At 46.9% G+C, this 23164-nt stretch overlaps 6 protein-coding genes across 6 annotated transcripts; 3 read left to right on the forward strand and 3 right to left on the reverse strand.

The window, feature by feature from the left end:
• Positions 1-1175: 1175 nt before the first annotated feature.
• RhiXN_08844 (ICE-like protease (caspase) p20 domain protein) lies at positions 1176-4119 on the forward strand (the record flags this gene model as incomplete). The annotated part of the gene is made up of 7 exons (XM_043328660.1): positions 1176-1201; positions 1253-1309; positions 1361-1781; positions 1836-2197; positions 2246-3111; positions 3169-3797; positions 3859-4119. The coding sequence occupies 7 exons, from the start codon at positions 1176-1178 to the stop codon at positions 4117-4119; spliced, it is 2622 nt and encodes an 873-aa protein (XP_043180106.1).
• A 1248-nt stretch (positions 4120-5367) lies between these two features.
• RhiXN_08845 (Zinc-binding dehydrogenase) lies at positions 5368-5986 on the reverse strand (the record flags this gene model as incomplete). The annotated part of the gene is made up of 2 exons (XM_043328661.1): positions 5368-5657; positions 5716-5986. The coding sequence occupies 2 exons, from the start codon at positions 5984-5986 to the stop codon at positions 5368-5370; spliced, it is 561 nt and encodes a 186-aa protein (XP_043180107.1).
• Positions 5987-6801: 815 nt separating this feature from the next.
• Positions 6802-7436, reverse strand: RhiXN_08846 (uncharacterized protein; the record flags this gene model as incomplete). The annotated part of the gene is made up of 5 exons (XM_043328662.1): positions 6802-6875; positions 6925-7049; positions 7099-7169; positions 7226-7314; positions 7364-7436. 5 exons carry the CDS (start codon positions 7434-7436, stop codon positions 6802-6804), a joined length of 432 nt encoding a protein of 143 aa, XP_043180108.1.
• A 3782-nt stretch (positions 7437-11218) lies between these two features.
• RhiXN_08847 (mycorrhiza-upregulated peptidase C14) lies at positions 11219-17618 on the forward strand (the record flags this gene model as incomplete). Its single annotated transcript, XM_043328663.1, has 16 exons — positions 11219-11247; positions 11308-11969; positions 12021-12487; positions 12544-12581; positions 12624-12753; positions 12799-12969; positions 13018-13065; positions 13113-13133; positions 13180-13305; positions 13355-13417; positions 13479-13487; positions 13545-13751; positions 15259-15374; positions 15437-15857; positions 15904-16265; positions 16319-17618. 16 exons carry the CDS (start codon positions 11219-11221, stop codon positions 17616-17618), a joined length of 4170 nt encoding a protein of 1389 aa, XP_043180109.1.
• Positions 17619-18564: 946 nt separating this feature from the next.
• Positions 18565-19245, forward strand: RhiXN_08848 (glycosyltransferase family 76 protein; the record flags this gene model as incomplete). The annotated part of the gene is made up of 2 exons (XM_043328664.1): positions 18565-19052; positions 19107-19245. 2 exons carry the CDS (start codon positions 18565-18567, stop codon positions 19243-19245), a joined length of 627 nt encoding a protein of 208 aa, XP_043180110.1.
• Positions 19246-20398: 1153 nt separating this feature from the next.
• On the reverse strand, positions 20399-22488 carry RhiXN_08849 (Sugar (and other) transporter; the record flags this gene model as incomplete). The annotated part of the gene is made up of 10 exons (XM_043328665.1): positions 20399-20486; positions 20545-20673; positions 20726-21104; positions 21164-21412; positions 21465-21531; positions 21591-21661; positions 21715-21736; positions 21796-21958; positions 22029-22206; positions 22260-22488. 10 exons carry the CDS (start codon positions 22486-22488, stop codon positions 20399-20401), a joined length of 1575 nt encoding a protein of 524 aa, XP_043180111.1.
• Positions 22489-23164: the final 676 nt, after the last annotated feature.

The raw sequence follows: 23164 nt of genomic DNA on the forward strand, positions 1-23164 counted from the left end.
CGGGCGAAACAGAGATAGTCTACTGTTCTTGCTTCGCTCCTTTCGACTCCGTATAGGGGTAAGAGAACAAATTGATGTCTGGCCAAACCCATGAGATACAAAGCAAGCTGAGACCTGGAGACTACTTTGAAGTGGCGTTGGCAACATGTGGCAAGGGGCAGGTCGAGGATGCGGATCGAGGGTGCTTGCTTTCTTGGCAGCCACCCATGCAGGCACTGAGATGTACCATAGATCTACAAGGAGTACTCTCACCGGGTCTAACAGCACTGATCACTATTGGCCATAAACCCTGATGCTCCTATACTCTTTCGTGTGCACTACCTCATCCAGGTGCATAGCTAATGTGTGCACATGTTTTTCCACGATTGTTAGACATGCTGTATGTGATTATTCGGAAAGCCTCTGACTCGTGGTATGTCTTTTGGGACACATCCTGGTTTCAGCATCGCTAGACTTGCGTGAGGCGGTCATGAGATCGGTCGGAGTATCACCATATAAAAATAATTTGACAGCTTATTCATCGATAGCATATCTCAGCTTGCTATCTCCAATCACCAAAGAACGGAAACACTTTAGCGGTCTTCCAAAACTCGAGTTACGCCTAAAGTAAGAAGCCTACTCTCGATTTCTAACTCGTTCCGACTCTTCCAACAGGGTCGGAATAGTGTCCTCTAATTAGTACAGGGTGCGAATGATTATTCGGGAAAGGCATATTCAGTATTGCTCTTCGCGTTGTTGGGCGAGCAGATATAGCCACTCAATATCAAGATGTAAAGGCCGGAGTTAAGGCTAGGGGAAGAGTCAACCACGGACACATGATCAGATAAGTCAAAGTCCTCATGGCTATGTACCCAATGACGTTAAAATATGAAAAAGGAGCTCGGGGGTACCACGCACGAAGTTGTGGTGCGTGGATTCCATACCCGGGGTATCCAACTCCCGGAAGCATTCATCCAGAGGTATGTCGATCAACGTATGTATCGGCCAGGCGACCTTTTTAGGTCATTTGCTTACACCCAGTGACGCAATTCCCTCAGTCTGAGATTGAATGTATAGGTATTGAAAGGCTTGCGGTGGCGTTGGGCGCCGTCAGATGCACGCATATAAGTTATACAAGGGTCATGTTTGCTTCGTGCTCGTTACTATCACCACCACCTCACCTGTCCACCCTGGGAATGTCACTGGCGAGTATTCAGAAACTGTAAGGGCGAGGCTCCGTTGAGCAGGCTTTTTATCTTACAAGCTTGAATAGTATCGACCCTTCTGGTCAAAAATGGCCGACTGTTGAAATCATTACCAGACCTACTGGGTGTGTCTCGTTTTCCTTGTGTGTTTAACCTGCTGACCAATCAGCGCTCAGCGCTAAGCCGCCCCTTCACGCTCTCGTCATCGGCATCAACAAATACAAAGAGAACGTCCACCTCGTCGGAGCTGTCCCAGATGCGTTGGCGTTCAAGTCGTACCTCACTGATGATCTACGTGTACCCGAGGAGCAGATAACATTACTTGTGGATGAGCAAGCGACACGTGCCAACATAATCGAGGCTTTACAAAACATTGGCCGGCCCGACAATGGGATCAGCCGCGACGATCCGATTGTAATATACTATGCGGGACATGGTGGCCAGGTTGACCCACCGCCAGACAAGACTGCCAATACACTCCCAGTGCAGTGTATCATACCGCAGGACACGAGCAAGGAGAGTGATGCGGTGCCTATTCCAGACTTTACGATAGGGGCGTTGGTACATTGCATTGCGCAAGAAAAGGGCAATAATATTGTGAGTTATTCACCACAGGTCGGCGCCACGCGCTAATTATAATTCACCTCACAGACTGTAATATTTGACTGCTGCCACTCTACTGTTGGCTCTCGAAATATTCCAGAAAATGTCCGGTTTGTCGACAAGGCCGATCTCCCTAAATTGCCTTCATCACTAGACGAAGATATCATCCAAGCTACTTCCTCGGACTTTCAAGATGTGCTCAATCTACCTTCGCCTGAAATTCTCTTTGGTGACCAGGACTCTCATGTTACTCTAGCCGCGTGCGGATACGGCGAGGCTGCATTCGAAGACACAGTGGAGAAGCGTGGATATTTCTCCAGCGCACTACTCAAGCTACTACGAAGCGTTCAGATAGACAGTTTATCATATAGAAGATGTATACAACGACTACCACAACTTCTCACGAGACAGTGAGTATTGATAGGTCATTCGTAGTCATGTGCTTATTTCAATCCCAGACCTCAGAATCCAGTCTGCGAGGGTAAACATGCAGATCGGATGTTCTTCAACGCGAGGGTTCAAGGCCCCAGCGCATGCTATATTCCCATCAAGCCGGATGCCGACGGGCTGTACCTCCAGGCTGGTCTTGTCCATGGCATCACTCCTGGCGCTACCTATGACATCCATGCGAGCGACGTACCCGATCCATCGGACCCACCTCTTGCCACTCTCGAGGTCCACTCGGTGGAGCCGTTCGTATCACACCTCAAGGGTACCGACGTACCCAACCTCCCTACCGTCTGCTACGGTCGCCAAGCAGACTATGGCCCTAGCCGAACGCTAGATATACACATCACTCAAGAGTTCGCCGATGAAGCTGTGCCTAGCGATGTTTGGGCCCGTCTATTCAGGGGTAGTCTCCATGAACTCGTAGTGAGACCCGTGGAGCCAGAACTGGCCTCGGTAATCGTGTCTGTCAACTCGAAGAAAGAAACAACGTTTACGCTCAAAAACCCAGTCTTAGTAGAGCATCGGATTGAGACATTACCTAGTCCCGACTATCCTACTATCCCTCCCGAGGCTGAACGGGTGATCCCAGTTTTGACATCCCTCTCTCAGTGGGACTGGCATCTTCGTCACACACCCGATGTCCGACCCTTCCATAAAATGATTGACATCGAGTTCTATCAGCTTCAAATGACCGGCGAGTATACAGACGAAGGGAATCCTGTGCTCGTGCCCGAGGGTAACAACCTGAACGCTGATGGCGTAGCAGATATTATAGCCAACTTGGAGAATTACTATGGATTCAAGGTCGTCAACAGGTCGAGGGAGAACCTTTACGTATCCATGGTCGATTTTTCTGGCCAGTGTCCATCTATTAGTGGGTATAGTCAGTTTCCCTAGCCACTCACAAAGCTGACCCTCCCCTCCTATTTAGGGGAACATCCAGTTGCAGACACTCCCAACCCTACGATTCCCGCAAATGCCTCTTTGACGATTGGATATGGCTCCGGTGAACAAATGCCTCTTATGTTCGCACTCAACGATGATCAAGACATTGATGTGAACTTTTTCAAATTTTTCGTTTCGTCCCATCCTATCAATTCTGGATTATTGGAACAAGGGAGTCCGTTTGGTGATGAGCGTTGCGACCCCCCGGAGAGCAAAATGAAGGAGCTTTTCGAGAAGGATGCGTTGTGGGACGCGTTGACGATATCAGTTGTTCAAAGGGCGCACCCCAAAGAAGAAGATCCTGTTCGCATTCCACCACCCGATAGCACAACCACTGAACCGCCTGCTGAGCCTGAGCCCACTACCGAGCCCACTACCGAGCCCACACCGGCACCTGCCCCCGATCCCGATCCTGCAGCCGGTCCCGGTACTGGGATACCTTTTACAGGTAGATCCGAGGAGCCACTTCAAGTTCAGGCTCGTTCAGCGGCTGTGGTAAACGGTGCTTGGTTCCGTACACCCGCCCTTACCAAGGAACTCATCGCTTCGATTCGCGGCATGATGCTGCGCACGTTCTCCAAGCAGCAAGTTCCTGCGGGGGCCACCGAAACCGAGGTATGTTCATCACTCTTTTGCTACCGCTAGATATCACACACTGAGACTGAGAATACGACAGCAAACTGGAGCGTACTACGAGATATCAGTGATTGGCAACGACGACCTGCCAAAGCTTTTGTCCGACGAAACAGAGATGATCTACCGCTCTCACTCGGCTCCTTCAGACTCCGAATATAAATGGGAGAATGGGGTCGCGTTTGACGAGAGTCATGAGCTGTGGAGTAAGCTGGAGCCGGGGGACTGTTTCGAAGTGATGGTTGTGGCGCGGGGCAGAGGATGGGTGAATGATGCGGACCGAGGACACTTAGTTTTCTGGTAAATTGTTAATGTGTATTTCCTGTTTGTATTATTATAAAAATTGAATTGCCCGAAGGGAACTAGATTTCATTGAGCAGGCCAAAAGACGGCTCAGATAAAACTAGGGCATATGCGTGGACTCTATTCATATACGCTATTATCAACTTCGTGCGTATATTTATGTGAATGTCAAACAGTCTTTCTAGAAACATAAATAATGCTCACGATCATGAATTAATAAGCAATTGTTGGTATTTGTTCTACTCGAAGCTGTACATATGGAGTTCCAGACAAAGCAAAGCAAAGCAAAGCAAAACAAAACAAAACAAAACAAAACAAAAGGATTCAAGGCCGGATCGTTGCATATGGTCGAAAGTCCTATAATTCGAACCTAACCGAGTAAGAAATGAGGATGGCACACCATATTCTCGAACTCTCACGACGAAAACACAATGGCGGTGAGTTCTGGTTGGTTGGTTATAACTGGGGTGCGTGGCGGCTTCAATCACTTGTGGAAGCGTTGGCCCGCAGTCACTCTCATTTAACAATATATACTGAGCCTAGAACTTCTTGCTTCCAAGACCTGCTCATGTATGCGCGCATGTCTACACGTGCAGCCTGCCGCTACGGTGCCGAGTGCAATCGGCAGACGGGGGGGGGGAGACGCCCGAGCCGGAGTCTTCGAGACGTGAGTACGACCCACGGGCCGGGTAGGCTATCTGCGCTCAGCAAACGCGATGCGAGAGACAGAGTGTGCAAAGAAAGACAACCAGCGCGCTGCTCGATTCCTCCGTTGGCCGGACTTAGTCGTTGTTCGCAATCGCTCGATGGATCAGCGACCACGTGATCTCGAAAGCACACGGCACCCGACAACATTGGTGCGTGGCCTACGAGGAATAAGAATGGCATGGCGCGTCCCCGTATTTATCTAGAGAAGAGTAGCGTGTGGTGTTTTCAAAGTTAAATAAAGTACCAGTGCCCATAGACTGGGTCATCCAAATACTGTTCCCTGGCTGATGTTCTTACATATTCGTTCTAACCCGGTACGCATATTCGCTTACATCTCAAAGTATATTCACCAAAATTCTCGAATTATCGGGTGGAAATCATACCACTCTATTATGTAACAGTTTTACTAGTGACATCAGCTCGTAGTACCGATATAAATGCGCATATGTATTGACCTGCGCTTTTATTAATCAATTTTGATCCCGGCTTTGCCAAAATGCGAACCTTCCAGCTGGTAGTCTGGCGCCTCCGCCAACTACATTCAACTAAACACTCGGTCAATGGCTGGCTTGATCTTCTGTTCCGTCATGAACTGGCCCAACCGCTCGCCTCCTACCAATACTCCAGACATCTGAGCGGAACGATCATTTAGGCAGAAGATAATGACTGGCCACAGAGCTTGACTTGCCGTTATTTCTTCCAAAAACGGTTTCAGCACTGCATCCCGGATCGTTCCGCCTCCTAGGCCACCCTGTTCGACGACCTTAATCACATACACGAAGCCTTCATGCTTGGCGGAGTTCAGATATTGCATAAGCGCACTTTGCCCACCTGGGTGGATCGCACTTATCAGTAGATGTAACATAGGGACTATTTCATTTCAACTCACCGACTGTGAGCATTTGCTTGGCTCCTTTAACTCCCGTCGGCTTTATCACTTGTTTCTTCCATTCAGGAACCTCCCGATAGTTAATGACCTCATCCATTACCAGAGCCTTATACCTGGCTTCTTCTCCTTTGCTTGAACTCAGGACAATGGCTCGCGCCCCTGAGGCTTTTGCAAGCTGCGGACCAAAAACGGAGACTCCGCTACTGAGTATCAGTACGGTTGAGTCCTTAGTAATGGGAAATTTCTCAAAGAATGATTGCCATGAGGTCATCGCCGTGCACAAGATGGATGGTGGGTGTTTCTTAGTACGAGAGATGGAACGGGATAGGGTGATTTCGAATCGAGTACCCTATGTATACCATTGCGTGATTATAGGTACGTTATTTATTATTCTATCAGCACAATACGCCCGTACTGAGTAAGGCAACCCACGGTGCCGTCACCAACCGTCAAGGGAATGTACTTAATTGATCAGTGCGCATTATCATGTCGCTTTCTATAGTGCTTATCATATCTTGATCTTTCATGTTGATGCGATCATGGCAAATCAACGAGCAGATAGTTCGCAAATGTATAGTTGGCTACGTTATAATTCATAAGTGGTTGTGTGTATTCATCGTTGGCCTCACTAGCTGGATATACGACCTTGTAAGAGAATTTCACGCTTTTATGTATAGTATGAGTGCAGGTTAGTTGCTCTTTCAATTCGGGCCATCGTCGATCGAACAACGGGAACGATGGGCGATAAGGAGATGGCGAGGCGCAATCCCACAATCGATGACCGGCGATGACGGATCGCGAACTTAACAGGAGGCCTCATATTGTCCCGGTTTCTTACGTGTTCTCTTCTCACCACTCCGTCTCTCGCCTAAATCGTCTCGTGTCTCTCTGGCACATGTATTCTTAGATTTCGAAGATCGGATCTTAGATAGCAAACCAATATATATAGGGCGGACTATCAACCAGGCTCACATTGTTGCTCTAGATTGATTTATATTAATTAACTTAAATACTTGGTCGATTGTTTTTTTAGAGCGTGGTTATTTGCTTGAATTACATTTTTTGCCTAACTCTTTACCCACTCCTCTATTCGAGTTCGCTGGCGCCGAGTCCCCCTTCTAAAACGATCGATGTGAGGACGGATTCGATATCCGCCCAATCTAATATTGCGTAAGTGATATTTACTTAGGATAATTGCATACAACTCACCTTCCTCTGTTGCGGGCTTGGACCCAAAGATCCACTCGGTCCAAGCCGAGCGGAACTGGTCGTTGGTCCAGTGATCCCGTATATCTGCGTTGGTCCAGCCGCGAAGGGCCAACCGACGCTCGGTCCTATATCAAAGTAAGTATAATTTTACTCAATTAATTGTAGTTGACTTACTCTAATTGACGGAGGTGTGCCCCGTCGATTAACTCGCATGCCTGTGCGAGTTTTGGCCAAAATCCGTTAGCCTAGGAAGATGGTAAGCAAGTCAACATAATACACCAACCTTTAAGCTGGAACTCACCTCGGTGTATGTTGTTGATTTGCTTGCAGGACTGTTCATGCAAGGAGCTTTGAGAGAGCTCTTCCTCTCTAAGCTATGTGTAGGATCACCTAATAACAATCGTAAGTTCATAAATAACATTGATTCTATAAAGCTTACGTTCTGCCTCCTTGGCTTTTGATTCATTTTCTCTCGTAGTTGCAGGATTTGAGCCGCTAGGTAATTCAGCCATGGGAGCCCGAATGGCGGTAAGTAACAGTACATACCTACTAGTAACATATGAGTCCATGTCCTACTTGTTTAAATAAATGGGTGTGGGGGATACGCAGTAGAGGCTAGAAAACCGGGTTGGAATGTTGAGTACCGAGTGCTCAACGTGTTAAGTTATATAGAGCCACGAATCACACAAGATTGAGTTTACTAGAAGCCAATCAGGCTTTTTGCGCGCCTGTGCTATGACTCGGAGACTTGTCCTTGTGATTCGCACTTACAAATAAGGGTAAATTCCTTAGTCAAGCTGCACTGGACGCCCGGTCTAGCTTAGCCTATTGTTTTCCGCGATCATGAAGGCTTGATGTTCAGATGAGCGCCACCATACACGTGCGGAAACAATCAACACCATGAGGTACAGTTGCTGCCCGTCGAGAAAATTGAAATATTGGAGTTACGATAATTAAGGTATGTATTTATACATGAGATACGCATACGCTTCACATTTAAAGCTATCATTCAATGACACTATAGTACGAACGACACATTGCGCCTCTTGTCTCGAAACGTCCAAATCCCAAAGTAACAATGAGAATTTGACCACTACTTTTGCCACCTTGATTCCCCTTGACGCGTTCTAGATGTTGCGATGCTTCCTGGGCCGTCTGCCGCGCTCCAGAAATTGTGCCCGGTTTCAAGGGTTCGGAGAGATCCGTACATGCAATTTTGTAATAGGTATGTCCCTGGTGGCTTGCAAGTGCTTCGCGCTCCTTTCGATATCTTCCCTCGTGGTCGTGTTCGTTCTCTCTTTTCAAAGCCCGCACTTGTGACATCGTTCCCTGGCTAATTGTTTTCTATTTCTAAAACTCGAATTCCTCAGCGTACCACAGCAAACGTGCCGTATTGGACTCCCGTGCTGTTTCCACGCTCGAATATAATAGAGCTTACTATATTTGGCGTATCTATGACTATATATATCACCCTTTTATCTTCTTCGTGCTGCAATAGGCTCTTGCAGTATGCATAATGATAAGATTAAGAACGTGTCGTGATGTCGTCATTGGCGCCCCCAGTTCGGGAAGTTGGTCGTGGTCAATCAGGATCGGCTGCTCTGCCCCACCAATGAAAAATCAACTCCAAAATATTAGGCGGCTCACGTATTCACGAGAACAAAGTTGACCCTTTCCAAATCCATATGCACGTGGGATCAGACAAATTCATATGTACTATGTAATATCATTGAAAATCATGCATTCCCATGCTTACGATTGTAAGCACGCTGACGAGACGTAACTTCATTATGATGCCCACCACCATTGGTTGGCCAAGAACGAGCCGGGCGGAGGTTGAATATTGTCGGCATGGACGTCGGCGTCGGTGTTAATCGATTGAAGGGCTCTCGTGCAATATTTTGAATTGAGATCTCACTACGTGGAACTTAGGAGTTTGGCGTTCGTGCAGCTAATTTAGTGTCAAATGAACCATTGTAAGTTTATTTGACTCAGATTTTACCCAGATTGTGCCCATGCCAAATGTGAACAAATCGCCGAAATCTGTCATTTGGCGCTGCTTAGCCAATGCCAAATTCTGAGGCTCCACGCAGTGTGTTGTGAGCGGCTTGCCTTGTTCGCATGTGGCTCCCTAAATATGAATAAAAAAAGTAGCGACACGTGATGTCCCACCACTTGTATTACATGCTCGTTTAATTTCTTAATTAGGACAATCCACATACAAACTCATGTAAAACAATTTACTGGACCATGGTCGGCAGGCTATATGAACTTCATTCATAAGCTAGCACAGCCCCCGCCATGACCTCAAGAATCCTTAGCGCTCTCATATACTGGGTATACGACTCGTCTTATGACCTAAGCTTTCATCCTGGCACGGGCTGCTCTACGGGGTCCCCAAAAACTCTGGAGCGCTCTAGAGTGCTCCGGTTTTGGGAACCTCCTCGTTAGGATCCGACGGATCCGGATTGCTCGGCAAGCACTCGAGAGCACTCCACGAGCACTTCTGAGCGTCATGGTACAGTAGACGCTCCGGAGTGCTCGCCGATAATAGCGAGTCTCGGAGCGCTCCCGAGATTTTCGGGACCCCGTAGAGTGGTTGGATTATCGGGGCATACTGGGAAAACGAACTCGCTTAAAATCAATGCCATAGGGTGCTTAAGTCTTAAAGAGGCAATGTCACTAATTTTAGCCGGATTGGGGCCTTAAAATTGAGTGGCGGGCTTTATGGGGTCGATTTTAAGCGGGCCAATCCCCCTATTCCCCTTGTTACGTATTGCTTTTCTCGCACTCGTAGCTTAAAATTATTTACTCAGGAACACATATTACTTTGCCTTGGTTCAAGACAATAATGGTAATGGTATGCACAATGAACGAAGAGGTGCTACGACCAGGACCCGAGGATAATAGGGCAATAACAGCAGTACATCCCACTGGGGTGCCACCTGAGCCACGCCACCAAGTAAGCTTGGGTGGGCTGCCATTCCTGGTGTGTGCTTGTGCAGCTGGATAAAATGGTGGCAACTTGTTATATCTGGGCTACGGGTCGAGCGAATACTGGTAACAAACTGTTGGTGCGTAAAAAGGAGTGGGTGAGTAGAGGTTAAGACAGGGTTTTGTGCTAACTTCCAGTGCGAAACTGCAACTGCAGCAATACGTGCATCCCTGAAGCTATAAAGACTTGCAATCACTCGATTGGTAACCTGAGCTGAGGCTACTGATTGGCGCGCGGTGTGTTTTCGTATCATTGGAGCTACAGGCGTCACAGTGGTTACATTCTTTGCTCGAAGCCTGGCACAAACATTGGGCATTTTGAATCTCTGTACCCAACCCACCCGTGTACAATACAATTTATAAAATACACACTTGACCTTGGGCCGGAACAGTGAGAAGGAAGGAATACTAATACGTGGGTAAGAGATATGACTGGGACCGGCGGACGGAGAGGGGTGCGCTGAGCCGGGGTGCCACCGGGGACGCGCCACCGAGTGAGCTGGGTGGGTGGCCAAATCAGGTCGTATACGAGTAGAGGTGTGTGTGGGCGGGACTCGCGGAGAAATGGGGAAACGGCTGAGTGATGCTGCGACCGACGTGCCCACAGTATGTGGTACGGATGGAAGGAACCGGACCATGGTATTGGAAACGGAGAACAAATACAAATGTACGGGCGAATAGTGTCAATCTATGTCCTGGCCTGAGCGGCCTAGTATAAGTTTTGCGGCCTCCACAGGCTCCGTCACAAAACTCCGTTTGTTTTCTGTTCCGTTTATAACATGTTGCAATAGGTTCAGAGTGCATCACCCACTAACCGGGTTAAATAGCCCTAATTTTAGACGATACTCAGGCCCCCAGCAATGCGACACGCTCGCCAATTTGGGCTAATTTAGAAGAATAAGGCAGGATAATTTCGTTATTTAGGAGATGTTAACTCAATCTACTAAAGCCCCAATTTAGTTCAAATTAGGTCCGATTTTTTTAGCTGATGCTGTGCACAGAACATATTCAAGCTCCTAGCCGGTAATCACCTTTTACCACAGGCCGATAAGCCCCGCCCTAGAGGGTGTCAAGTCCAGGCAAGCGCTACGATATATCCAACCCTTTGGTATCTGGTTTCCTATTTCGGCCGCGCTTCTAGAACTTCTTCAATAACGCGATGATGGTGGATGGATGCTATGTTGATAGCTCCTGAGGTCATCGGAGATACAGATGGGGCTCATATGCGCAGGAATAAACAAACTCTCTTGTTTCGCACCACTCCGATCTGTCTCTTCACGAAATTTTATTAATCCAAGGCATGAATTTCTCTGAAACCCTCAAAAATCTGTGAGAGGTTTTGCCTTCCCAGCACATAAGGGATATTGAAAGCACTCTCGACTTGGGTAGCATTGGCGTTAAATGGCTAGCTGAGTCATTTTTGTCCAATTCGAGGGATCCAGACATCTTGGATATTCATCCGTTCAAGTTCGGGCATGAAGGTGAATGGTACGAAGATAGACGAAGACTTGGTTTGCATATCACACCAGAGTTTACCGATGCAATCGAACTAAACAATCCCTTGGCTTGGAGGTTCATTGATGGTACCGATGAACTCGCGTTGCAATCCGTTGGACCAAAGTTTGCTTCTATTATCCTATCGATCAACTCAAAAAATGAAGTTATATTCACCCTCTCGCATCAAACTTTGGCGAAGTATGGGCTCGAAACACTGCCAGCTGCTGGTTACGACCCTATTCCTCCCGAGGCTTCTTATGTGTTACCTGTCTTGAGAGCGCTCTGCCGATGGATGTGGTATCTTACTTCTATACCGGACATCCGACCATTCGAGAACTTGGTTAGTCTTGAGTTCTACAAGCTTAATTTCACTGGAGAATATACCGACGAAGGAGTCCCAGTACTGGTTCCCGAGGACGAAGACCTCAATTCTGACGGGATAGTAGACATTGTAACCAGCACTGAGGACTACTATGGGATCAAGATCGTGAATAGATCAACACTGGACTTATACGTCTACCTATTCGACTTTTCTGCTACGGACTTGTCCATTAGTAAGTAATTTGCGTGTGACCTGAGACTTGGCGGGCTTATCTTCATATTAGCGCAAAAGGCCATCCCTATCTTGAGCTCAAAGCAACATAATCCCACGCTTGCAGGAAATACATCCTTAACAATTGGATACGGCCACGGAGGACAATTTCCACTTATGTTTGAACTCAATGAGGCTCAAAAGAATGATATCAACTTCTTCAAACTATTCGTTTCAACCTGTCCCACCGAGCCAGAGTCTCTGACGCAAGGTAGCCCATTTGAAGGACGTGCGGCAGTAGCAGACAATAAAGTGAAAGAAATCTTCGAGAAAAGGGTTCTATGGGATGCCTTCACAATTGCAATTACACAAAGGCGGTACCCACGAGCACAGCCTGCTACGACTCAACGATTTGAGGATATCCCCGATACTCTCCCCGCCCAGGATGATCAAAGCGAATGCTATATTTCCAATGGACACACGGAAGATAGTGAAATGGAGGATCCAAATTTATTCTGTGCCCAGCTGAGTGGTAAGATGGTATGTCAGATTCAAGAATTGTTAGTCTGGATAGGCCGCCAACTATTGGAAACTAGTCAGTGAAGGAAATCGTCCTTCTCCTTCGTCAACATGGGTGTGTCGATATCACCGAGCGACTTAATCTAGATCAATGCAGCAAACACCCTCTAGCACATGGGGGATCTGCTGACGTTTACTACGGGATTCTACACAGTGGGACGAGGGTTGCCATCAAACGATCCCGGGCACATATACCTGACAGCAATGATGGACGTGCTTGCTTAAAAGTGGGTTTGGAACATAAATAAAATCCTTTAACTTAACATATGTAGGCCATTGCTAAAGAAGGATACATGTGGTCGAAGTATCGGCATCCGAATATAGTGGAAATTTACGGGATCGTTCACTTTCGGGGTGCAATTGCATTAGTCGCCCCATGGATGGATAATGGAACGGTAATGGAATATATAAGCAAACGACCAGATACGAACCGCTTAAAATTGGTAAGCTGGGTTTAGCTATGGATTTGACAAGGCTAACGTTATTCTTAGTGTAGCGAAATCGCTTGTGGTTTATATTACCTTCACCAAATGGACACGGTGAGCCCTCAGGATACATCAAAAGTCGGTTCACTTATTTTGTTCAGATGCATGGTGATTTAAAAGGCGTAGGTGAGATGACATTTTAGAACTCCCTCATTGACTCTTTTTCAGGTCAATGTATTGGTTTCCTATGACGGAGTGGCCAAACTTCATGATTTTGGGACTACGTCTATGAAACATTACACCCTCGAGTTTACTGGTGGGACGGGGACACGCAAGTACACGTTACGATGGGCGGTAGGTGTCCCATAAAATAATCGAGCACTTTCATAATTTATTATTCTAGGCCCCAGAAGTTTTACTTGACGAGGATGTAGGCACACCTGCAGATGTATATGCACTTGGTATGGTAAGTAACTTCACGTATCTGAGCGGTTCGGATCTACTACTTATACAGAACGCTCTTTTAGACCATCCTAGTAGGTATAATTCGAGCTTAAGAGTACATAACCTGAATCGATATACTGTATTTTCAGGAAGTCATAACAGGCAGTCCGCCATTCCACTATATAAATAACGATCCAGCTGTCAGTGTTGCCGTATGCATGGGAGAAAAGCCTCGGCGACCGGAGGCGCACATACCACAAGAAGGCCCATATGGAGATAAACTATGGGACTTGCTACAGCGCTGCTGGGAGACAAAACTTCAAGACCGCCCGTCAGCCCAGGAAGCCTTCGACATAGTGAGTTATACTTTATAGTATCTCTAGCGTTTAAAGATCAAATATGACTTACTGCCTACTAAGCTAGCTTCATTGCCTATCAAGGAGCCTATGGGCATTGCCGTAGTGTAGTTCTCGCAGATTTCACAGGTTCACAGGCTCGGACTTCGTACATCTGTTGATGTTATGTACTGGCTTGCCTACATGAATGCTATCTTTCCAACATCTAACTTTAACCAGCTGGTGAATCGCTGGCTGCGTTGAGTAAGTAAAGCTTTTTACGGAGCGGGCATAGATCTCCAAATCCATACTGGACTAGCATCATATAACCAGGGCCATTTAACGTTCACCGCCTAGTATAGTTCAATCCGGTGTACTTAATAACTATTGGGTTGTCTATTTATCTTCCGAATGTGTTTTTAGGCTCTTGTATTACACGCACGATCGGGTTGGACCACCCAGCCGGTTTTGCTTGGCGGGCTGGTTCCGCTGGGACCTTACTGCACACAACGCTACTCAATGAGAAATAGGAAGGCTGGTTATGACAGAAGCAGAAGGAACCTGAAGTATAATGCTTTAAATATACACCGAGTGGTAGGGAGAGCCACTCCTCCCTAGGACCTGCATAGCTGCGTTACCTTTGAATAAGTACCAAATCTGAGATACTTGAGCTTATTGAGTATTGTGAGTTTCATGAACGGCACTGTGGTGTGATAAGACCCTGAAAATCAGTACATCAGTAAAAGATTCCTTTTTTCGGTAGGATATGGTCTGAAAATTACAATGTTAGTATGCCTCCCTCAGCATGAATCAGACTATGGAAGAATTGATACCTAAAATCAGTATGTATTGACCCTGATTTCAGCTCAATTCTCACTTAAACACACGCACTGATTTTCAGCATTATAACCTTGTACAGTGCGGAGTACATACCTATTTGACCTGACACCCTTGCACATTTGCAAGCTCTTCTGACCGGTCTGTGATGGATCCGGCGCACTTCAGTACCGGAGCGCCCAGGAATCTGGAGTTTATTGATGTTCTTCGATAATAGATCAATATGGTTTCCAGCGGCAAATGAACCGAGTACTTGGATAATATATATTGCGCCCTCTTCCCAGTTGTATTAGAATCAAACCAAAATGGTTATCGAATAGTACTACAGTGTAAGAACAGACAACAAGTTTCGAAATACACTCAAGAGTTTCAATGCACGTAGAAAGAGTATCATTTCCTTTGTATGAACCCCGCTGCCGGGCACATCTAACACCCGGACATACCGAATCCCCGGGCGCAAGCTAGATCGGCCAACTTGCCTTTCTTATCTTGCTTCTTCGTCCAAACAAGCAATTTACTCAATCAGGTGATATGTGGACGGATTCCAATCCAGATAGTATATTTTATCGTAAAGCTCTAATATAAAGCTCACGTGAAGACCGTATCTTCTTGATATTCATCACCACCTCGTTTATCTGTGGCATTGTGATGGCAAAGACAAGCCTTCAAGGACTGTGCGTTCAAAACCTAGTCTTTCCAATCCCCAAAGCCTGGTTCTCAACATGTTAACAAATCCGACAGAATTAGCTCATCTAATATCAAATCGACACCAGAGGCTCAAGAAACTATTATCACTAAACCTGTTGGGTAGGTCCGGACTGAAGGAGGCAACACAAACATAACTTTTGACTACTGGAACCAACGATTAGCGCCAAGTCGCCCCTTCACGCTCTCGTGATTGGTATTGGCAAATATGAAGCTTATTCCCCCCTCGTCGCGGCCGTCCCGGATGCTTTGGCTTTCAAGACGTATCTCACTGAGAATCTATGTTTACCTGAGGTACAGATAACAGTGCTTCTGGACGAGCAAGCCAAGCGCGTAAATATAATTAAAGCTCTTCGCGATCTCGCTCGACCAGATAACGGCATCAATCGTGATGATCCCATTTTAATTTACTACGCAGGTCATGGCGGCGAGGTTGACCCGCCGCCAGACAGGACTATCAACGGATCACGAATCCAATGTATTATTCCTCAGGACACCAGTAAGAACACCGGAGTTGTACCCATCCCCGACTTTACCATTGGGGTGTTGATACACCGTATCGCCCAGGAGAAAGGCAACAACATAGTATGTTTTTAGTTAAAGAGTCATTAACATCTAACCGGCCTGCCAGACCTTAGTATTGGATTGCTGTCACTCTGCCAGTGGCACCCGTGATGAAATGGACGATGCTAGATTTATCGACAAGGCCTGTCTTCCGGAACTACCAGTGTCATTAGACAAAGCTATCATTCAAGATGCTCTCTCGGGATCTCGTGATATGGTTGACCCATCCTCGCTTCGATTCTCATTCGAAAGCATGGACTCTCACGTTCTTCTGGCCGCGTGCGGACAGGGCAAGGTTGCATTTGAGAACAAACTAGAAAAGCGAGGGTATTTCTCTAGCGCACTACTGGAGCTACTTTGGGGCGCTAAGATAGATAGCCTAACATATAGAGGATGCATCCAGCGCCTTCCTCCCCTTCGTACTAGGCAGTGAGCATAATTTGAATTTCAATGACTTGACCCCCGCATTGACTTCAATACAGACCACAGAACCCGGTTTGCGAAGGTAGAAACATACACCGCATATTTTTTAACGCCAAGGTTCAAGGAGCCGAATCATCTTATATTCTCGTCAAATCAAAAGCCGGTCATCTCTACCTTCAGGCTGGCCTCGTCCATGGCATCACCCCTGGTGCTACCTATGACATATATGCAAGCGACGTACCTGGTCCATCGAACCCACCTCTCACCACTCTCCAAGTCGACTCCGTGGAACCGTTCGTATCCCGCCTGAAGGATGTCAACGTACCGAACCTTCCTGATTTCTGCTACGGCTGTCGAGTAGGCTACGGTGCCAACCAAGCATTGGATGTACACATCACCCAAATGTTTATTGATGCGGCCGAGCCTGGTGATGCTTGGGCCAGATTATTCATGGGTGACGAAGACGATCTTGTGTTGAGGCCTGTTGAGCCAGAGCTGGCTTCAGTGATTATATCTGTGAACTCAAAGAAACAAGCGACGTTTACGCTCAAGAATCAAGCCTTAACGGAACACGGGCTCGAGACGCTACCTCGTCCCAGCTACTGCCCTATCCCTCCTAATGCTCAGCGGGTGGTACCTATCTTGAAGGCACTTTCCCATTGGAGCTGGCATCTTTGTCGCGTGCCCGAGAGCCGACCATTCAGGGAGACTATCGACTTCGAGTTCTACAAGCTTCGGTCTGTAGGAGACTATACTGAAGAGGGAAACCCAGTGCTCATTCCAGATGACAACAATCTCAACGTCGATGGAGTGGTGGACATTGTAGCCAACGCTAACGATTGGTATGGGATCAAGATCGTCAATAGATCATCACGGGACCTCTATGCATATTTACTGGACTTTTCTGGTCAGAGTCTCTCTGTTGGTAAGCGGCCCGCCCATGTCTCGAGACTGAAGAAGTTTACCCATATACCAGAACAAAAGACCACTCCTAGCGTAGGGTCAAATTCATCTGATCCCACACTCCCAAGAAACGTTCCTCTGACGATTGGGTACGGCTCTGGAGGGCAAGATCCGCTTATGTTTGGGGTCTCCGAAGGCCAAGATATTGATATCAACTTTTTCAAACTATTCGTTACGACCTCTCCTACCGATTTCCAATCCCTGGAACAAGTCAGTCCATTCGAGGGACGAACCACAGGTCCTGATAGCAAAGTAATGCAGCGTTTTGGGAAAAGCGCACAGTGGGATACTTTTACGATGGTAATAAGACAAAGGCGGTATCCTAAAGAAAGCGTAATTCGGCCCAACTGTTCCAGGTTATGGTCGACGAAATCCGGGCCCACATCCAAACACTGAACTACTCTGGGTAGATGATGTCAATCAAGAGTACCTAAAGGTTGGAACAGCCGTAACTTGGGGTGAATATGGAAGTGACCGGGTGTGAACTTGCTCGTGGAACGTCGGCCAACTTTTATCCCTGTAGTAAATCTGTACTTGGGCTCTGGTGGTTCCGAGTATCCGACAGGGTATTATTGGTATTAAAGCAAGTATATGTATGAATAAACATGTGCATACATAAGTGGGCGGGAAACTGGCTGGGGAAAACAAGAGATACGAGAGCGCGATGAGGGGTCGAATGCGCTATGAATCAAGGTCGATTGTGCTTAATCGACAGTCACGTAACTAGATACATGCGACCCTACGCCTAAGTCTGGGCTTGTACATCTCCGCAGACTCCGATCCAGAGCCCCTATTCAGTGGGAGAGAAGGCATAAACTAGATGTTTTTGAACGATACGGTCAAACTGAAAAAGTCGTTCTGCAAAATGTGATTGCACAAAGCGCATAGCGGCGTACTTGGGGGGCTCGGTTCAAATTCGATAAGTATAATCATGAAAAATACGATGCCTCCGACCCTGCTGCCACGGTAACTATCCACACACGGAGCAGTCCCGAATGTGTAAGCTATGAGCCGTATGCTTACTCTTAGTAGATCGAATAGTATTCTTTGTCGTTGTTTCGTCCTCGATGGTTGAATTGTTGCCCCAGCCATCTGCTCAGATCGAAGTCTTGGTTACTATGCTCTTCTGGTGAGCTTGCAGCGAACAGCTAGTAGTTTTCTGCTTTGGACACTGTTTCAGACATGATACAAGAAATAATTATGACACAAGTGTATATCTTCTAATGATTGTCTCTGGCGCCGGATTCTAACGGAGCGCAGGAGTCGGGACATGAAGCACAGCCACGCCCTTTTCACATCTCCACTTGTTTCCTGCCATATGGTGTACGCAAGGTCACCAGGAATGGAACTATCATTTTCCAAGTTCAGGCTGCGTTTCTACTTCTTCGTAGGCGCTTTAATATGCCAACTTATTGCCTCAAATATCCCTGCATTTGATACCTCTCATTTGGTCTCGAAACCTAGTTCTAATTCCCCTGATTCAACGTTACTCGATTTTAGCCGAGATTCTTCAGCTACAGGTTATAGCGTTGACTTCAATGACTATCCTCCGAATTTGGTGCCATCTGCCGGGCTACGATGGGACGCTTTGCACTATATTGACGTGGCGCTATCTGGAGCCTACACATACGAACACCAATACGCGTTTTCTCCCGGAGTTCCTATTGTACTACGCTTGATCTATCTTGGAAAGGAACAACTGTACCGCTTAGTCTCTCGAATGTTACTGCCTGGGTCTAAATCTACCGAATTTTGTTCAATACTGACCAACCTCATAAACGCACTCCTTGTTGCTATGGTGGCCTCCCAACCCAGTTTGGCTCTCTATAAGTAAGCCCAATAGACAGCTCGACCGAAATCTTTGGTACTTACTCGGTTGTCCAGCCTCACTGAACGAGTCACTCGTTCGAAAGAATTCTCTTTCTTGACCTTGCTCGTACATGTGATCCTTGGAGCCCCTCCAGTTATCATACGTAGTGTATATGCCGAACCGTTTTTTGCTTGGTTCACATTCGAAGGTTAGACGCATAACGCTCCCCCCGCTTTAACTATACTTATATTATTACTCTATTCACCCAGGGCTAAGTGCTTGCCATCAACAAAAATACCTGACTGCGTCACTCTATTTTGCGCTCGCTACGGGATTTCGAACGAATGGGATCCTTTTGCCTTGCTTCCTTGCGTACTCCTTAATCGTTCAGCCTGTGTTCTCGGAAATCTTACTGAACCTGAGAAAGCCTCCTGGAACTCGACCAACTAATCTATCCAAGAGTCTCCGCCAGGTCCTCGGCAAATTGAACCTAAGTTTCACCAGGTTAATCTATTGTACTTTCCTGGTCATGGTTTCGTTATCACCTTTCGTTTCTCAACAGTACATGGCATATATTAGCTTTTGCCAATCATCGAGTCCAAGGCCATGGTGCAATTCTCGCATCCCTTTGATTTATTCGTTTGTGCAATCACATTATTGGGACGTCGGACCCTGGCGCTACTGGACTATCGCTCAAATCCCAAATTTCTTGCTCGCATTGCCCATCTTAAGTTTGGCTTTTTCCTCGCTCATCTGGTTCTTTCTAGCGGTTAGACAAGTGATTCAGCCAAAACACAAAAGAGTTGATCCATTATCCGATCTTGCACTCACTCCTTCAATGGCACTTACTCTACTACCTTATGCCATCCACGCCTTGGTTCTTTCATTGACACTATTCATCGCTGCACACGTCCAGATTTCACTACGTGTCTTGCCTGCAGCTACGCCATGGATATCTTGGGCTGGTGCAGCGCTGATTATTCAAGGCACCAGATACGAGACTGTTGTTGCCAAAAAGAACGGACAACCCGGAGTCAACTTACGCAATGGCTCTTGGTGGCCCTTTTTATCAAATTTGTGGCTGGGATGGAGTGTTATTTGGATATTTATCAGTAGTGTCCTATGGCTGGCCTTCTTACCTCCCGCGTAGTGCTATGCGTAGGCTTCTGAGCTCAAGCATGGTGCGGTCGCTGTATCGTTATATCTAAGAGCAGGACGGTTCTGAACACATAAACATTTTTCCATTCAGAATTATGACATTGCGAAAATTTTACATCGTACAGATCATGAAACACCGTAATATAGAAAATATAAACAAAGGCAACGAAGAACGCAACCGATTTGTGTTCTTCGCACTTCGGCCGCTTTAAACGCGATCTTCCTTGGTCGTACGCTTGAGTGAAGCCTTGACGGGGTTCGGCGCTTCGAAGATTTCGGCCATTTCCTCGAGTGTCCTGAGGGTTGATGCATCAATAAGAAAATACAGAAGATTAGTTGATAAGAAATGCTCACTTTTGCTTGGTCTCAACAGCAAAGAAGTAAATGCAGATGGTCTCAAATATATCCCAAGCGACAAATACGAGGTAGGTCCTCCAACCTATCTTCTCCAAAGCAACGGGAATGGCATATGTGTTAAAGAGTCTACATAATAAATGAGTATATGAAGCATATCAGTACCATGTATATCACTCACGAAGCAAGGTTAAGAACCAATGTTGTCATAGCCATTCCTTTTGCCCTAGTTTGGAACGTCAAGCATTCGGCGGGGTAGAGAGGTTGGAGAGGGGTGAAACCAAGAGAAAAGAGTACATTGAATAGGAAAATAAAGGCGACCCCAGTCTGAGCAATCGCCTTGCTTTCCTCGTACTTGGCAGTACATGCGCTGACGACTGCCAAGCAGATTGCGCCAACGGTGGTGGAGAACATCATCAGAGGTCGGCGGCCAACCTTGTCGAGAAGCGAGACACCAGTGCATGCGCCACCGAATGAGACGACAGACATGACAAAGTTGAGGACGAGCTGAGAGTTGGCAGATGTGATACCGGCGTTTTGGAGGAGCACAACGAAAAAGTCTAATCACGGAGAATAGGTCAGGAGGTGTTCAAGTGATATTCAATTGGCTGGGGCTCACAGGTAATCAAACCGTTGCCTGAGAGTTGACCAAAAGTAGCCATACCAAGACACATGTACGACCGGTACCTGTCCGCAGCGGTACGGAACAAAGGTCGCAAGTCCCACCAAACTTGGTCACTTCCATCGAGTTCGCACATGGTTTTAATTTCCTTCATCTCAAATTCCACCAGTGGCGAGTTTTCGTCGCCGTTCCCGTGATATTTGACCAGAATAGCGCGTGCTTGTTCATCTCGGCCAACACGGACAACTAGATACGCAATTTTGAGTATCAACGCACATTATAAGGGACATAAACTTACGCCAACGAGGAGACTCGGGAATAAACCAAGCAAACATAAACACAATACCGGAGGGAAGGGCTTGGAACTAGGGGATGATTTATGTCATGCCTAGATTCTAATTCTAATTGGAAAGCCAAGACTTACCAAGACTGGTAGACGCCATTGCCACTCCGAGTTGATTCGTCCAGAAGCAACCATAATACCAGTAATCAAAACTAGAATCGCGTTAGAGGTGAATTTTCGGGTAGTATAAACTGCATATACTCACTGGCTCCGACGTAATACCAACTCTGACGTCCGATAGTTTATAAATATAACTCATGCGGTAAAGCAGACAAATCAAACCCACATTGTACATCCCGCCCATCCGACCACGCCATTGAGGCGGCGACATTTCTGTAACATATGAAGGAGCGGCATTGGCAGCCACAGCTACACCTGTTCCAGAGAGTAATCGTCCAACCATGAACATGGGCTTGTTTTGCGCAGCAGTAAGAAGCAGGGTCCCAATACTAAGAAAAGGAAATCCAATATTAGAAGGGCCAGGAATTTGAGAAATCCACTAGACTAGAAAAAACTTACAGCACGATGAGCGAACCGCAGAGCATACCTCCCTTGCGTCCAAACCTATCCATGACCGGTGCAGCAAAGAGGCAACCAATGATCTGACCGATAGGGTACATGGTGATGACGATTCCGATTTCAGATCCTACTTTGCCAGCGCCGATAAAAGTATGGAAGTGATCCATCGCATTGATACCTAATGTCACTTGAGCACGAGTACGAGGGGAAGGGCAGTCAAGGAACTCGTACCTCCAAACAATGTTCCATCGAGACCAGTAGAGCCAGAGTTGCAGTAAGCTACGATACAGATCAAGTAGAGCTGGATACTCCTCCATGACCGCGGATTAATAGGATTAGCGGCAATAGCACGGTCGCGTTCCTCGTCAGAGAGCAAGACCAACTCGGGCTTTTGAGGAGAGTGCTCTTCAAAGATCTCCGAGTCTTTCTTCTCGTCGAGAGAAGGAGTTCGCGCCGCCATTGTGCAGAGGGGGAGGGAGTCGAGTTCTCCTAGCTTCTGGACATGCAATTTATGGAGAAACGTGCGGAGAAGGTTGAGCCCCGCGGGGCACATGTGGTATATGTCTTCTTGCCTGGCCAAGGGTACAACTATCTATCGGCAACGGTATGCTGTTAACCGGAAGAGCCACCAACGGGAATGGGATTGGATTTTCGAGGGGCATCGGTTACCGTCGTCCAATGGAATTTTAGCCGACCGGTGATAAATGAGTAGCACAGGCACCAATCTGCCAGAATTCCCGTTTACGCCTGGGAAAGGGGTTATTTAGCGACTCGGCAAACATTTAAAGGCTCGTCATTCCAGTTTTGAACGGGAATTGATTGATCGTTACCAACTAATTTGACTCATCCGCGTGAAGCACGTGAAAGGCTTGGGCCTGATCACATCTATTCGACCTGTTTTGAGGGAGGGGAATGGTTAATAAAACGGCAGTATGAGGCCCATTTATAGGGAGAAATAAGCTTTAAAAAGCCTTGACTTCATTGGTCTTACTAGTATGGCCAAATCACAAGAGTGGCGTTGACAATAGCGCCGAAGTGCAAAAATAAACGTATGGCCTGGCAAATATGTTTAATATTGATTTCAATTCAGGTGTTTGCTTGGCATTCTCTCAGGGGAGACCGATCAATGACGAGCC

The sequence above is a fragment of the Rhizoctonia solani genome, chromosome 5 (genome assembly GCF_016906535.1).
Source record: "Rhizoctonia solani chromosome 5, complete sequence".
Lineage (NCBI taxonomy): Eukaryota > Fungi > Basidiomycota > Agaricomycetes > Cantharellales > Ceratobasidiaceae > Rhizoctonia > Rhizoctonia solani.